Genomic DNA, 17,366 nt, shown 5'->3' with positions numbered 1-17,366 from the left:
CACACAGGAATTTAGGGTGTACTGGTAAGGAAACTGATTTGAATGATCGCACTTCTAACTTTGTAGCATATAAAAATGTTGTGGCATTAAAAAACTAGGAGATCGCACTTTTAATTTTGTGGCACGTAAATGTAAGTTTTACGTCATTACTCTGAATCAAATACAGATAAATGGAACGAATATAACATTCTATTGATATGGCCCCAGCGTTATGAGCATCGCTGATAGTTTATATCATTATTTTACCATCGTGTATACATTAAATTCAAAACATATTTAGAAGTTTTCTATCGTTGTTTATTAATTCTTAGTTTATTCATAGTTTGCGAAGAACAACTAGACGTTTAAACCATACAAAAATGACACACGTTTAAATAAATACATACACTTATTTAACGAGTATCTGTGTTCAACTCATTGCATGTATTTATTTTTATAATAAAAATTTGACTGATGTTCTGCCAGGACACAGCAGATAGGCCGCCCTCTCTAATTATAATTAATTTACATTGGCCGTGAGACATTTGCGAGATAATAAAATCATTACATGTTCTATTCGCCGGCTGATCCGCCATGAGCTGTTGTGGCGTGTGGTGGTGAGCTGAACGACATGTAATCGTCAATGCGCGCTGGTTCGAATCCAAACGGTTCTGATTTTTTCTCTCCTTTATTATAATGCCAGTTTGTCTGAACTCCATTTCTTTAATTATTATATATTTTCTCAGGCATGTAATGTATCCTCTGGATCCTCGCATTTAATATTTAATGTCTCATATTGACTGATGTCCTGCTAGGACACAGCAGATAGGCCGCCCTGTCTAATTATAATTATTTTTATAATAATGAAGCTTAAACAAGTAAAGATACGAAACGTTCAAATAAAATTGTACATTAAAATAAATGCAGCAGGCAAAGGAAAATTTGAAAATTCTATTCATAGGCATTACATCTTTAAACAAGTTCATTACAAATGTTAATTTTGACTGTGGAATTTGATCATTTTGAACAATTCCTATAAAAAGGGTGTACATTTTAGTGACGTTTCACCACAGATTACACTACTGTAGTGCTTTTAATATTATTTTACCGTTGCTCTATCATTGTGTAGCAATGGTCATTGATAGTTCACTGTTTTTACAAACGGTTTTACCAAAATAGTATACGCCTTATGTACAGATATATTTGGCAAGGTCTTTTTTAAAAGATTGGAACACGGTTAGGGATGGATACTATTAGGTAATTCTATTTAAAATCTATACACCGCCTATGGAAGACATGACCTTAATCTCCCACACAGGGGGTGTAGATTGCAAATGGAGTCACCCATTCAGGTAACTCCATTCAGGTAACTCCAAATTCACACTCCCTGTGTCGAAGATTAAGGGCATGCCTTCCATAGGGGGTGTATGGATTTCAACTGGAATATGCCATTAATGGAAGGGCATAATTAAGGTCACCTATAGCTAATACAAACTACGTACAGTAAGCTTACATTATAAATGTATTACCATTGACCAAGTAACACGGGATTTATTTGATCATTTAAAGTACATTTTGTTATTACCTAAATAGTAATAAAAAAAACACTACAAAATTATAAGTCGTCATCAATTCTAGAGTATAAATTTATCAATAAACACCTGTTATGTACTCTAAATAGCCCCTATACCCTACTCCTTCGGGTACTTGATAAACTCTGGATTATCAGTCCCCATATCTTGCTTCTTTACACTTGGTTTTTTAGCTACTGCAGGTGCTTGTTTCTTATCTCCATCATCAACAAGTGAGGCAGTAGTTACAGCCGTTGCTCCTGTGTTATCGTCATCATCGGCTTTAGATTCTTCGATTTCTGCACCCGCATTGTCGACTCCACCCTCGGGTGCATTCATTTCGTAGACATTGGTGCTAGTAGCAGGTAGAGCGATACCGATACCACCTATATTGCATTCGAAAAAGAGAAAATATATGTTTATATACTATGCATCTACAGGGAGAATGAAAGAAAGAGAGACAAAGAAAGAAAGAAAGAAAGAAAGAAAGAAAGAAAGAAAGAAAGAAAGAAAGAAAGAAAGAAAGAAAGAAAGAAAGAAAGAAAGAAAGAAAGAAAGAAAGAAAGAAAGAAAGAAAGAAAGAAAGAAAGAAAGAAAGAAAGAAAGAAAGAAAGAAAGAAAGAAAGAAAGAAAGAAAGAAAGAAAGAAAGAAAGAAAAAGAAATTCAAAACGTTTAACCACCGTAAGTCATAGGATCTAGGAACGGAACGTAGTATAAAGTCTAGTTGTCTCGATATCCCCATTATTAGTGTCTTGTGTGTTAGTGTTGTGTGTTTATTTCATACGTAATAAAAATGGTAAAAACCTTTAATACAGATTACTTTTTGAACACAGAATATCGATTCGTGTTCATCTTGATAAAAATGCACACAATATCTGTTCCTAATTTTGAAATTTCATTTTAAAGGCATTACCAGTGTGTCATCATATTTTATACCATAATACCATGCCTTTACAATACGGTTAGGTACCGATGACTATTTCTATCATTATATTTAGTGATGTAATAAATTGTATCAAGCATAATATTAACATTTGCTTATAATTTGATCAGCTCGTAATCGGTGGGCCTTATAACGTCACGGATTAATATCTATGTACTTTATTTCGAGAATTGTCTTGTGACATCTCACCAGAAGCATCACGAATTATTCATTTAAATCCTATACGTTCGCTATTTTCCCTACCACGCACAATATAGACAAGATAGGTCAACTATATCACTCTTAACGCGGGTCTGCTTACGTCGTAAAAGCCTAACAATTCCCGTCTATTGAGACCTGCTCAAACTATAGCGTTATCGTTTTTCATTTAAATAAAAAACAAAACCAAGGTAACTATTCAGGATACGATAGAAAAAGCCATTGGTGCCTATCGGAGTACCGATAACGCTATAGGACTATATTGGACCTTGTGCCTAATCTATTTAACCGTTGTCCTTACCGGCCCCGACCGCCTGTCCTTCATCAGATTGCATGTAAAGCAATTTATCTTTTAATCTGGCATTCGTGTCATTGTACGAAAATGCTATGTAGATGAGTACGAGAAGTGCTAATACGATACCGCCAACCAAGCCAAACATTATCTTCATGTATAGGTCTGATTGATCATTGACTTTTTCCAGCTCATCTTCGATGCCTTTAAGTGGATCTTCAGTAGGTGGTGAAATATCTGGGTGGAAAAGCGTTATCGTGATTAATGTTTTTAAAATGGCAAAATTAGAAATCTTTATATACTTTCATTAATTCAAAAATGAAGAATATGTGATGTAGACATACGTATTTCCTGGTCATTTCATGTGACTTCCATGCTCCATGGAAATGGCAGGATAAACTTTTTAATTTCGATTGGAAACAGCATGCGCACCAATCATAATTATTGATAAAAGTTGTATGAAGTCGCTAATTTCCTGATTGACTTACAATAGTAGCCCCGATAGTGTCAAAGGGGATATGAACATATACTAAATTGTCTTTTAGCCGCTCGATAGACCTTTCTTTATTTGAAATACCCTTCTCAAAAAATAATGATAGGTAAACTCAGGGCCGGATTTACCTTTTGGGGCCCCACACTCACCGTGAGGAAGACATGTGCACTCAAGTGGCCAATTATTGGTTTCCGTATAAGATCGACAGTGGCGGCGGAAGTTGTGTGCAACGCAAAAAAGATTATCAGACTATTTGAGCTCAAAATGAAGGTGAATTTGCTATTTGAAGGGCGAGTGCGCGCGAAGCGCGAAACATTTTACAAAGTTACCCTATTTTAGCCAAAAAATATGGGCTAAAAAGGAAGATGCACAGGGCAATTTGGGGGCCCCAAATTTTGGGGGCTCTGGCTCCGGGCCCATCTGGCTCAATGGTAAATCCGGCTCTGGGTAAACTACTAACACAATATTATCTTAACGGATAATGTTTGATAAAATCGTTCACAAATTATGCTTTGACATAATCACCAAAAAAAAAACACGTAAATCTTCCATCACATCCTAGAACCTACCTGGCTCTCCGCCATTGAATATTGGCTCAATCCACGCGGACACTGCACTAACTCTGGTGAATACTGAAGGGAAAAACTCGATTGCACAGCCTCGATCCCAGCTAGACATACCAACAAGGAACCAGAGACCACCAATACGTGCTGCAAGTGGGCCACCTTCATCTCCCTAGAAATGAGAATAGCGTAGAGATCTTATGTTAATCACGTAAAGCATGTAATACTCAACCAATACTCAATCAATCCACAACTAGAGCATTAACTCACAATATTTACCCCAAGCGAGAAGGGATAGAGAGAGAGAAAAAAAACCACAACAACTTTGTAGTATTTTGTCATTATAGCAGCCCGCACTTGGTGGTCATTAACATGATTATGTAATACACATCTTATATGTTGCGCTCCGATTCTACCTACAAACAATTTTATCAACATGCACCTGGGCTTGTACAGTGGAACTAAAGAACAATGTAGCATAATGTATAGGATAGGTTAACGATACCATTTTGTGTATAAATCAAAACACTCTTAATGGGTGTCGATACGCATTGTCCAGGCCCGTACGCAAGGGGGGGGGGGGGGGGTTGGTGCGTGGGGGCGACCGCACCTACCCAAATTTGTGTGGCCCAAAAAAAAACTGACCACCGCCCAAAATTATGACATTTTTGCTTATAACTCAAGAACGGTATGTCGCAGGTAGGTCAAACTATACTTTTTCTGAATCCTTGCGCAAGGAGAGAAATAATTTGGTGTGCTTGTTAACCAGATTTGAGCAACTTTGAAATTTGACCACTGTGTTGACCTTTAACCTTGAATATGGCCGGTGTACCAGGAAATATATTTTGTTAACATCTTGAATGTGTTATAGGACCATAAAAGGAAACTAAAAAAGTTGGTTTGGTAGAGTCCTGGGGGATGCACATTAAAACCTGGTAGATACTGGACTAAAATATCGATTCAAGAAGCATTTTGTGATAATCACTTACATCACAAACACCTTTGCCTCCTTCCATAGGTCCTGCACATAACATATTGTCGGTGACAGTTTCTGGGTAATGCTGCCTACAATAGGCTTGATCTTCCACATCCAACTCTACTTCATGTAGGTTGTCCACAAGGGGGCCTGAAATAAAATGATGGTTGATGTTAAAAGTCTTAAGGTTTATTTCGCTTTTATTTACTTAAATTAATATGAAGAAAGAATTCGAGAAATTGATTGGAGTATGAATGAGTATACTCATACGGAGCAGAAACAATGTAAACTTATTGACGACTGATTCGAAGAAGCGTAAAAGTTCTTATTTAAATAGTCTGTATCCGGTAGTCATACTTTGCGCGTATCAAAAACGTTTGATAATACCCTAACCAGATCCCAAACAATCACTTTAATCCTAAACCTACCCTACCTTATTAAACTTGCGAGTATTTTATTTTTCGGACTCGATGTTTTCTGACTTTTCTTTGGTGTGCCTCAAGTTCGGTAGTGACGTAGGGGGCGTATTTTGCTAATCGCAGTATTTTAATATCACGTGTGTAAAGGCAATCGCACAGAGCTTACAGGATTAGTACATAATGGGGGTTGCCCTGTGGCGTACCCAGACCGCTTCTATCCGAGAGGCTGTAGCAAACATTGAATTTTGTCGCGCCCTTTATCAACAGCCCGAAAAGGTTGCCCCAATATTTTTGTGGATGGTTTGACAAAGTGAAGATCAAAAAGTGAAATAATTAGGGATAATATGCGCCAGCAACCTAAAAACAACATCTTTCTATGTATTTTTCCATTTGTTACACAGCCCCCCCACACCCCCCCACACCCCATTTACGCACATGTGGCGGTACGCTTGCAACGAACAGTACTTGGTGAACCAAAGAATAGCGAACCATATTTTCAGACTAGCATTAGCAAACCTTAGAATAGCACCTGCAAACCGTTGCAATCACATGAATATTGACACTAATGATCAGATAGTGACAGACACACGTATTTTATGGTATTTGGTATAAGACAACACCACTAGATTCCCTTTAAAAGCAACTTTTAATGACTTTTTGCGGATACGAACCTCCGTCAAACCTAGCACCCCAGCCTGTAGCCATACACGTTGTCCCTGTGTCAAATCTGCTGTCCATACCAGCTGATGGGACACAAATAGTCTGCACGTAATCATTCAGTGAGAAATCCGCTTCCATCTTTAGAAGAACGATATCGAAATTTTTTGTTTCCGGGTCGAATTCTGGATGGAAGTAGGAAAAGTCGACTGTTCCTGTCTGCACTCTTGATGGGTGGTCAACGCGGGAATTGGTAGCGACTCGAACTGTCAGTGTCTTACTTGCAGTGTCTTGTCTGTAATTTATGATCATAAAGTTAAGTTGACCATTTTTAAAAGTAGCAAAATATAGAGAGAAATAAAATAAAAATAAAATACTGAAAAACTTGTAATATGGGAACAAATGTAACGGGAATAAATCCAATCCAACGGGAACTAAATCAATCAATCAATCAATCAATCAATCAATCAATAGGTAAATAAAAAATAAGAAATAAGAAATATGAAATATAATTAAATAATTAAATAATAAATAAATAAATAAATAAATAAAAAAGGACGAACGAAAGATAGAACTAACGAAGGAAAAAGAAAGATTGAAGAAAGAAATGCAGAAAGAAATACGGAAATAAATAAATAAATAAATAAATAAATAAATAAATAAATAAATAAATAAATAAATAAATAAATAAATAAATGATGAAACAAAGAAAAAGTAAATAAACAATCAAATAACGGAAGAAAGAAAGAAAGAAACAAAAAAAGAAAGACCCATGAATTGTGGAAAAACAAAACGTTTTTAGACAAAATGTGCCAAAAAGAAAGACATTTGAAGTTTTAATTTGTTCATTTTGTTTTTTGCTAGAGGTCGATTGAAAGGAATATACTCACAGACATGATGCAGTAGTTGCGATCCATCTTGAGTGCAGCACAGACCCACCACAGATGAAGTCATTATTCGCATAAATTGCTGCTTGCCATGGATACTCTCCTTGTTGTGCCTCTTTTCCTCCCACAATATTGGTTTCAGGCATCAATGGCACCTGCTGTTTACCACAGTTAGGCTGATCTATACGGTAAAAGTTCGGTTAAGTAAATCCATTAGGTTTGCTGGTAGACGGAGTGGTAGACAATATTAATTACTCACAATCAACGTTTTTGACTATGACCGATCTGAATGACACATATTCTGTTCATGCTAGTTAATGGTAGCCATTGTAGAACGGTAAGTAACGTTTAGTCGAAGCTATAGAAGTCAGGATCATCCTGACTTCTATAGCTTCGACTAAACTGATACCGACTGTGTAGGAAGGTGTATTGCCAGTCCGGAGAATAGACGACGTGGATCCAAGATCATACACAGAGACGAGAGGGCACTTCTTAAGTCCTTAGTCATGTATTATATGATCCTCTCTTGACTTTATACACTCATTTGACAGTCAGGATCCGTCCAACCGGACGTAGGACCAACAAGCGTTACTCAAATAATGCCTTTTGGTCATGATAGGTGAAAACGTCAATAGTGGTAAAAGTTCTGGTTTTGTTAAATAAAACCTTTACATATTATGGTATTCACATTGTACAATGTTGTGAATGAGCACATTTTGGTTTCTGTGAAAATACGAAATATATAAAAACAATTCGTGTACATTGCTCCAACTGTGTAATGAGTATTTGTAAAACTCTTTCAAGAAATGTTTTAAATGGAAAAGGAACATTGAATGGAAGAGACCAAACAAATCCCAAACAACTTGTGTAAGGGAAGCTGAAGTGTTGTTATTGTTTTCAAGCAAAGAAACTTACTCATTGGTGGTGTTAGAGGTTCGGTGACAGGTTCTTGAGTTGCTGTATAGAGTAGAAGTATAAAATATAGGTAAACAGAAATACTTCCAAGATAAAAAAAAAGGTGAAAGCTTTTATGTAATTCATCGCATTATCCCCCGAATTAACTTTAAAATACATTGTAATTGTCGCATGTGCAAAAGGATGTGTATGAGGTATGTTGGTGGATTTTAATGTAGAGCCTATTAAATCCCATTCTGTATAGAGTGGCCTCACAAAACTTACGTGGTATAAAATAATAGGCCGCTTCGAATCCCGTGTATGTGCCTTGACCGTCCGTCTTAAAAACAAGCAGCATGCTTCGTCCAGTTGATTGGAATCTTTCTGGAATCGTATTACCACAGTACACACCAACCAAGTTTTCTTCACTGGGAGTGCTTCCATCGTAGATACTCAAAGTATCCAGATTCTGTTGGCAATTGTTGATGTCTGGTTCAAGTGTGAAGTCACGGAACTGTACAATAACTGTCTCGCCCATAGGTGCCATTATATGATTAGAGCATTCAACATTGTTAGGATAGTTATTCGGATAGAACGGTGACATGACCATGCCTGGAGCATCTGTTATTTCATTATCACACCCAGACTCTGAGACAAACAAGAATTGCAGTTGTTTAATATAAGTATGTTTTCATACTACATGTAGTGATTTTACCTTTCGGCAATGTTCTTGGGAAGAAGACAAGCATGATAAAACAAGAAAATTACATTATTATTCATCATTGGTAGGAGACAAGTCAGCCACATCAAAGATTGAATGTTACAGCTTATATTCCTACAATTACGGTAAATGTTCGAACCGACTTCTTTTAAACGTAGCAGTACATTCCTTAACAACTGGTTAATTCAAAGATGTTATGTATTACTCTATAGCTAGATTCCATTAGTAGCTGCAACAGCCTGCAATGACATACATGACCTGTTGTAATACCCGTGAAAACCTTATACTCTCCCTTATCCGTTTTTCTGCATTTTTTGCGCAAGGTGAGAATTCACGATCTTTACCGTCAAGCTTCTTCAAAACTCCGGGTCTTAAAACCTCTTTGACCTATAAACCTTCTTTATCTCCGCCTAATGAACAATAATGAACATGATTGCATAAAAACGGAAAATACCTAGCATGATTCTCATACAATACCTGGTAAGAAGTAAAACGCCGCGTCGAATCCTTTCTCTGTAATCGATAAATCTGTTTTGAAAACAACATACAAGCTCTGCCCACTTGAAATGAAGAAATCATCTATGACTGTGCCGCAGAATATACCCAATCGCTTCATGGGATCGGCGGAGTCCGCATCATACACGGTGAGACTGTCAAAATCATTGGCGCAATTACCATCAGCTTCTAGGAAGAAATCTCTTATGGAGAGATATACTCTGTAGCCAGCTGGTGCTGTCATTAGGGTACGACAGGTTACATTATTCGGATAGTTATCTGGATAAAATGGAGATTGGAAATCTCCTGGAGCCACCGTGAAGGTATTGTCACACTTGACGTCACCTAGGGTAAAAATGAAAGTAAAACATTAGAGGCGTATATTGTAGTTTTTGACTGAATTACGCAGACGAGTAATTTTTCAAATAATAGCATTCTTTTCACCTACAATCCGGGACATAAATAGTTCGAACACTTGGACTTTCAGGACTGTTTGAGACCGTATTTCTGATATACTTGACATATTAAAAGTTCGCTTTCTTTGACGTGAAGTCTGAATCATTTCCTACTACACAACCCTCCCCTTGCCCCACCAATCAATGTTGGGTGTTTCTAGGGGTGCATGACAAAAAAAAGCAACCAACGTACATCATTGATCGGGGAATGGGGCATATTTGAAGTACCCATGCTAAAGTGTTCGCAGGAGTGTTCGAACAATAACCGGGATTGTAGGTTGAGTGATCTTCTTTTCATACCTGCTTCATTTTTTTTATTCAAATGCCATATCTTTTCTTTAATTATCATTACCATAAGTTGCAGCTCCTTGCTAAAAAAAAAGCCAAAATGGTTAATTCAGAGACCATTGTTGAAGCTAATTGTATCAATTATATTGTATACTTGAAAGTAACTATTGAAATTAAGACCATTATTAATCCTTGAATTTACCTGTATAATTGCCGACCAAAACACTACTTATCCATTCTTCATAAGCAGTCATTCTCATGTAAACTGCTGGGTAATTCTCCTCGGCACACCCTCTGCTGAAGCTTGGAACACCAACCAAATAAAATCGATCATTGTACTTAGTGACAAGTGGACCACCAGCGTCACCCTGTAGGAGAAGACACAATCTTTGATTGACCTTTTTCGGTAAATTATAGCCTTTGCGAGTACACCTGAGAACTCGTCATTTGACGTCACCCTGACTTACAATGCGCAGTAAGGATGTTCGATAAACAATGTGCGCATCGGCGCAGATCGGCGTGACGTCAAATGACAAGTTCTCAGGTGTACTCGCAAAGGCTTATGGGATTTACCGAAAAGGTCAATCGTTGAGTATATTGATGCAACCATCGTTACTACGCACGTTGACATGCGCAGTAGTGACCATAAACGATGCACTTAGATACGCATCATCAATATTTATGTCCTAAAGTTGTTGAAGTGCAAAGATGTCCTGTCTCAACCCAAGAGTAATGACATGTTTCTGCTTTACCCAAAGGTAGACCAGGACAAGGACCTACTTGTTTCTTAATGCCCAAAACTAGACATATTTACCATGTAGGTTCTCTGTTCTCTATCGTTTGCGTGATTTTACAATGTCTGAATCCTATTGATTTTATGCTAATGAAGCTATGTAATCAAGAATGTGGTATCATTTATATACGTATGGCTTGAAAGACAAAATTATTTTTCAAAAGTCTTTATGTGGTCATTAAGGAATTCGTCAAAATAATCAAAATATGGGGTTAAGTGGTCAAAGGTCAACATTTATTATATATTGACCACCCCAATTAGATATGACAAACCATACATTTCTTTATCCTTTAAACCCACCGAGTAAGCCGACATGAAATTGAATGAAATCTGTCCACCTTGAAATATGGTCCCCAGTTGACCTTTCATGTCATCTATATTTGTAGGGGACAAATTGACCGAAATGTTGAGAAAACAATTCTGACCCCAAAGACAAACTACTCATAACTAAATTTCGCCAAAATGGCACCTGACTACTTTATCCACTGTGGTGTGCAATGGCACATTATACAAGAATACGTTCAAATGCAATTATTATCTGACAATCTTGTTCGACATGTTATCAACAACAAAGGTCGTAGTACTAATGAGATTCAATATATATATATGGTTAGGGCAGTAGGATTAGGATGGTGTTGAGCAAATGTTAGGGTGTTGAGCAAATGAAGTGTTAAAATTACGGAAGGCGTCAGAACATTCACTTACCCTGCATATGCCGCTGCCACCTTGCAATATTCCGGCACATACCATGTTCTCGGTAATAGGTGTTGGATCATACAATGTACCACACTGATCTTGATCAACTATTGGTACTTCAACCTCATGTAATACATCGGTATAAGGACCTAGAAATTCCGAATAGTAGAGATAATTATGAATGGTAAATTGAACTTTCATCAGTTCAAAACTAAAGATACTAAAATGGATTTTTTATAGATTGCCCAAACTTCGATGGGATTTGCAAAACAAAATAATAAAATGCGAGGAGAATATCAGCAATTAACAAAGATGGCTTTCAGAACGGATTGGGCCAATCCACGTAGCATTTAATTCTTAGTCAGTACTCAAAATATAGGACCTGCCTGTCGTCTATCATACGATAGAGGATAATAAAAACAAAAATTCCTATCGATTATTCTCCATTTCAAACGTAAACAGCTCTTTTCATAGTCACCCATTGTTAAAGCCCCACATTGCCATTCCTCGTTTTTCAGGAAAATGAGTAAGTGTAAATTTCACCTTGAGCTCTTACATTTAGGGTCTGATTTCCCCCAAAAGGTATATACATGGCCATCACAGATAAGAGGTAGCAAAATACATAAACTTTGATATTTGAGTCACAGTAAATCCTACCTAAATTTTAACTGTAGTTTATTTCTTAGATGTGCACAGTTTGTGACGTTTTCAAGACAAAAATACAGACATCCAATGCACTACATTATAAACTCAACCCAGAAGGAATCGAAACGATTATAGATGGGCAGATATGTTGGGAACTGAAATAAATAGCAAAAACTTATTTAATGTATATAAAGCTCAGCCTCCCCCTGCGCATTTTGATACCTCTTCTGTTGCTCTACGATATCATATGGTCGAGTTATGGGCGCTTTTGTGGCTTCAAGTCGGATTTTGAAAGTTGCACTTAGCTCCTATTCAAGCCAAATGCGTTCGTCGTGTACACACACAGAAAACCAAGACAAAGGACACAGTACAATGCATTTGGCTTGAATATGAGCTAAGTGCAACTTTCAAATTCCGACTTGAAGCCACTCAAGCGCCAATAACTCAACCAAACTATATCGTAGAGCAACAAAAGTGGTATCAAAATGCGCAGGAGAAAGCTGCACTTTATATACATTAAATAAATTTTTGCTACATATTTCAGTTCCCGATATATCTGATCATCTATAATCGTTTCGTTACTTTCTGGGTTGAGTTTATTAAACATTTTAAAGATGTTCACAACGGAAAATGATTTCATTGGTAATGTGCAAGAATCCTATGCGCGCATTGTATATTTCATTGTCATTCTTGCATTCTTCCTATGATTTTAACTTTTAAAAAATTATACAATACCGAAGTAAGATTCTTCTCCAAATCCAGTAGCCGTGCATAATGTTCCAGCCGGGAAGTATTGATCCATATTTTCTGAGGGCAAACAGGCCATTCTCACATAATCTGTAATCATTATAGGTTCGGATAATTTTAGCAATGCTATATCGTAGTCAAAGTTGAAGAAATCGTACTGTGGATGCAGTAATATTTGAGACACTCCTCTAAATTGCATATTATCCGAGAATTCTTCAATTGAATTAGTGCCAAGTACTACGTCATAAACGGAAGGATCGTCCTCTGGACTGAAAAGACAAAACATAGGAATATAATTATTATTATTATGTGTAGAGCTGAATATTTTATCAATGACAATTAATTAGTTTCAGTTATTAAGTGAACGTACAATGTAGGATGCAGATTACGTCACAAGGTATGGTCCCGCTTTCGCTTTACTACACTTTGAACTAGCATGCTGGTCATGTGCAGTTAATATTGCCAGTATACCTATTTCTGACGATTAACAAATTACATAATTTCTACTTACATGCATGCCGCTAACGTAATAACCCATTCGTCTGAGAGGAGAACAGCTCCGCAGATAACGTTATTATACCAGTATAAGGAAGCTTGCCATGGCCATTCACCTTCCTGTGCAGGTTTACCTCCAATGATGTTCATTTCTGGCTCAAGGATCGCGGTTTGGATACCACACGCATCTGCATACAAAGAGATGTGAAATGAACAGGTCTTAGGCCAATCGTAAAATTAGGCCTACTGTGATTTAATGCTCTACGAGCTAGCCATAGGCTTCAACATAAAAAGTCTTTGAGATATTTTCTCAAAATATCAACAGCTGAACCAATACTTGTTTGTACTCGTTTTAATGCATTTTTAGCGTTCTGAAATTTTTGGAATAAAAAACATGTCTTCTGCAGTCGACACTCGCGCAGAGATCAGGTGTCGATATTAAAATATTAAAATATAGGGTGACGATTTAGATTCCGTTCCAAACATTAAGGGATCTGGAATGAGGGTTTTGAGCGTTTCGACAGTATTTTTTGTGGGACATGAGAGCACATCAGATATATCGAATTGCATTCTGAATACGAAGAATGTTTTTCTGATATCAAATAATTTTCATATTTTGAAAATCACGATATAATACAAATGTATCCTTTTCGGAGAATCTTAGGGAATTTCCGGAAATCTGAACTTAAAATGAATATGAAGTTTTAGGAAAATAATTTTTGATGTATAATAGTAGCCTTGAATATTAAAACCAAAAGCAACTGTTTTAGGGGCACTATGTTTGAAAAAACATTGTAATTAACGTAAGTTGTAGCTTCGGAAATGCTCAAAATGACATTTTGCCGGATTTAATTAAAAATTCATAATCAAAAAAAGTAAATGAGATATTTCAATTTTTCTTTTTCATTTTGAAAGCATTAGTGAAGTTACATAAAGTAGTGCAAACAAATGGGCTCAAATTTGATTGCAAAGGTGGTTTCTAGAAAAGAGGTAAATTTCAGTATTTTGTTGAAAAGCCCGATATAAAAGCGCAATATAAAAGAAATAATACAATAAATAGGAAGGCTTGAAAATTGTACCAAAACTATTCTTTTAGTTTACATTCATCGACACTTTATCCAAACGCAAATTGAATCAAATCGAACAAGTAATAATTGCACAATTACAAAATGCTGTTTTTCTCAATAAGTTACAAATTGGATGTTAGGGCTTTTGTAACAAAGCTCTTTATAATGCTAAATAAATAGTTATCAAGCACGAATCAGATGGTTTTATTTTAAATTATCTCATATTGACCATAAAAAAATAAAACAGTCGTCTCTCAACATGCGATATTCAAATTCCCGCGCCAAAATTGTCTAGGGCAATGACGTCATGGTTATTTGTGCTCAACTGTCATCAGCCTTCATTGTATTACTGGGACGTAATTGTGCCAGACAATTTCGGTACCCTAACATATTAGGCATAGTGTTATGACTGCCGGCGACTTCATTTATGTACTACATGAACAAAAGACATTAAATCCGGGGTATATTTATAAGGGTTTTGCTTAAACAACAGACTTGGTCTAATCCCAAAACAACTCAGTGAATTATGTAACACGCAACATAATTACAGTATATTAAAATAATAATTACCCGGTGAGTACGTTGGTGGTGGGGAGGTTGCATCCATTTCTGTTGAGAAAAAGAAAAGAAAGAGGAAAACATGTCAATATGTAAATCTTGAAGCAAGGCATTTTAGTTAGAGTATGAAAAAGTTAAGTTAGTTGGCTATGTTCACAAAACTACCTGGTTATCCTATACTAAAATCATTTTGTGACTTACCTGGTACAAAGTAGAATGCGGCTTCATATCCACTGTAAGCAACCGCTTCGTCTGTCTTAAACACTAACAACATATCAGTGCCAGTGGATCGTATTGAGATTGGTGTGTCGTATTCATTGTCACAATATCGCCCTTTAATTTTATCAGGATCCTCCATGTTGGAGTCATATACAGTAAGAACATCCCAATCAAATCTGCAATCTTCGCCACTATCTTCTAGGTCGATTTCACGGAGGTAGATCAATACTTGGAAGTCTTCAGGAGCTGTGATTAGTGTGCGGCATGTGATACCATTGGGGTATGGCTCGGGATAATTAGGTGATGTGACCACTGTCGGTGCTTCGTCATATGTGCCGTCGCAACTCCAAACTAGTTAATGATAAACACAAATAGAGATGAGCCTATCTTGTGAGATACCAACATTGTTACTAAATATCCGATAGCAAGGGTGCTTGAACTGGTCCGTAAATATCAACGTACTGTTTTACTGTATAAGAATAATCTACTATTACGTAACGCATGGTACGTACCATGAAAAATTGAGAGCAGAACCTTTTTACCAACTATACGGTAAAGTGTTCTTAAAATTACAGTACACGTGGTTCAGGGGAACAATATCCAAGGTAAAAGTCACGTAGCGGGAGTCAAACATGTTTAGTGGGAAGTGGGAGCAAGTTGAATCAGTGCCATAGCGTGGGTCATCATATTGGTGGCGGGGGGCCGACCATGATTAGGGGGCACTAGGTCCAACGGGGGGGGGGGGCAAAGGCCGTTTTCGGCGATTTTCCTATGGGATTATTTAAATTTTACAATCGATTGGGGTACTTGCCCCCCTCCTGTTCCCCTATGACTCTATGCCATTGTGGGCAACAGCAATGACAGTGGTAGTATTATATTAGTAGTATATATAGTACCCTGACGGTCAAGCATATGGTGGAGGTTTTGTTGTTGCTTGTGGTTATGTACTTATGATGCAAGTCACACAATGATCATGTATTTTGTATCACATTAAGCTATAATAACTACTTACACACTTTATAATCAGCAGCGAACCCATACATGTTTTCATTGGTAGCATAGAATTCAAGTCTTGCAGACGTAGACGGTATCGTCGCCATGTAATTATCCGGAATTTCATTCAAGCAATGCCTAGAATCGATCGGTGAGCTAGGATCAGGTCCTGACCTCAACGTAACATAACTTCCGCTGGTAAAGTCGGAATTACAATTATCCGATGATCCGCTGTGAACTTGGCCGAAGGTGATTGATGTTGAAGTCAATTCTGCAGCAGATGCATTATTGGGTTGGACAATCCAGAAGTATGACGCTGCTTGGGTGGATACTAGTGGATTGAACCGTGGAGAGGCTATGCGACCGTTGAGTGATGTCAATGTTGATCCGGGAGCTGAAGCGAGAGAGATTCACATGAGACTATCATGATTATGATGTTACGATTATCGTTTAACTGTATTTGTCAGTCTGACCATTGTGTTTTATTTACAGTTTAAACAAAGACATTGATACTTCAACTACTTAGTTTAGAGCAACCCAATGACTGTAAATTGCTTGGGTTATCTTGACGTTTTATTCCAAAAATGGACTATATGCCGTTGTGTTACCATAATCCACGCCACAAGCAATCATTTATCATTAGTACACTACAATAATACCTTTGAACAACACGAATAGGCATCGCTGATCGAAACTGGTTGTGCCATGCAGGGCTCCTGTGGTAACTGATGCAATTTCTGATACTTACTACTTAAAATTATAGCAATGACATAAATAAACTCACCTGGCATTGGTTGCATTTCAAAGTGCACCAAATCACTTATAGAAGATGGCTGAGTCTGATATGGTGGCTGTCCTAGTCTGCACTTGACAGGCGCAGTATCATAAGTATCGAATTGGAAGCACACTGGACTGGTTTCTTGCAGACATAAATCGGCACATTCCTCGGGTGTATTTACGTTTCGTTCACCCCCTCTGATAGAGCCAGATTGCAGTTGGTTGCCATACAATGGGTCGAAATATATGGCAGAAGTACCTTAAAAAGATATGAATATTGTAAATTTAGGGATTCAATCATGTTTCACCGTTGTTCATCACCGTTTAACAACGATGCGGCCGCGTCGTCTGCGTCGTTTATTTCGCGAGGGCAGCTTTAGCTGCCCGAGCGAAGTAAACCACGCAGACGCGCCGGACGCGAGTTGTTAAACGGTGATGAACAACGGTGAAACATGATTGAATCCCTTTCAACGAAAAGAAGCTAACGATCGTATGATTCACGATTTCACGAGGAAATGTCAGTTAATCATTGTCACTAAGCCTT

The 17,366-nt window shown here is 37.3% G+C and overlaps 1 protein-coding gene across 1 annotated transcript; it reads right to left on the bottom strand.

The window, feature by feature from the left end:
- Positions 1-1,350: 1,350 nt before the first annotated feature.
- On the bottom strand, positions 1,351-9,055 carry LOC140163861 (ovochymase-2-like). Its single transcript, XM_072187175.1, has 9 exons — positions 9,049-9,055; positions 8,159-8,521; positions 7,895-7,936; positions 6,983-7,160; positions 6,107-6,387; positions 5,030-5,166; positions 4,047-4,212; positions 2,994-3,221; positions 1,351-1,936 (listed from the first exon to the last, which is right to left on the bottom strand). Exons 1-9 carry the CDS (start codon positions 9,053-9,055, stop codon positions 1,671-1,673), a joined length of 1,668 nt encoding a protein of 555 aa, XP_072043276.1. The 3' UTR covers positions 1,351-1,670.
- Positions 9,056-17,366: the final 8,311 nt, after the last annotated feature.

Source organism: Amphiura filiformis, chromosome 11 (genome assembly GCF_039555335.1).
Source record: "Amphiura filiformis chromosome 11, Afil_fr2py, whole genome shotgun sequence".
Classification (NCBI taxonomy): Eukaryota; Metazoa; Echinodermata; class Ophiuroidea; order Amphilepidida; family Amphiuridae; genus Amphiura; species Amphiura filiformis.
The sequence above is the reverse complement of the archived record's forward strand: the minus strand, read 5'-3'. Positions and strand labels throughout refer to the sequence as shown.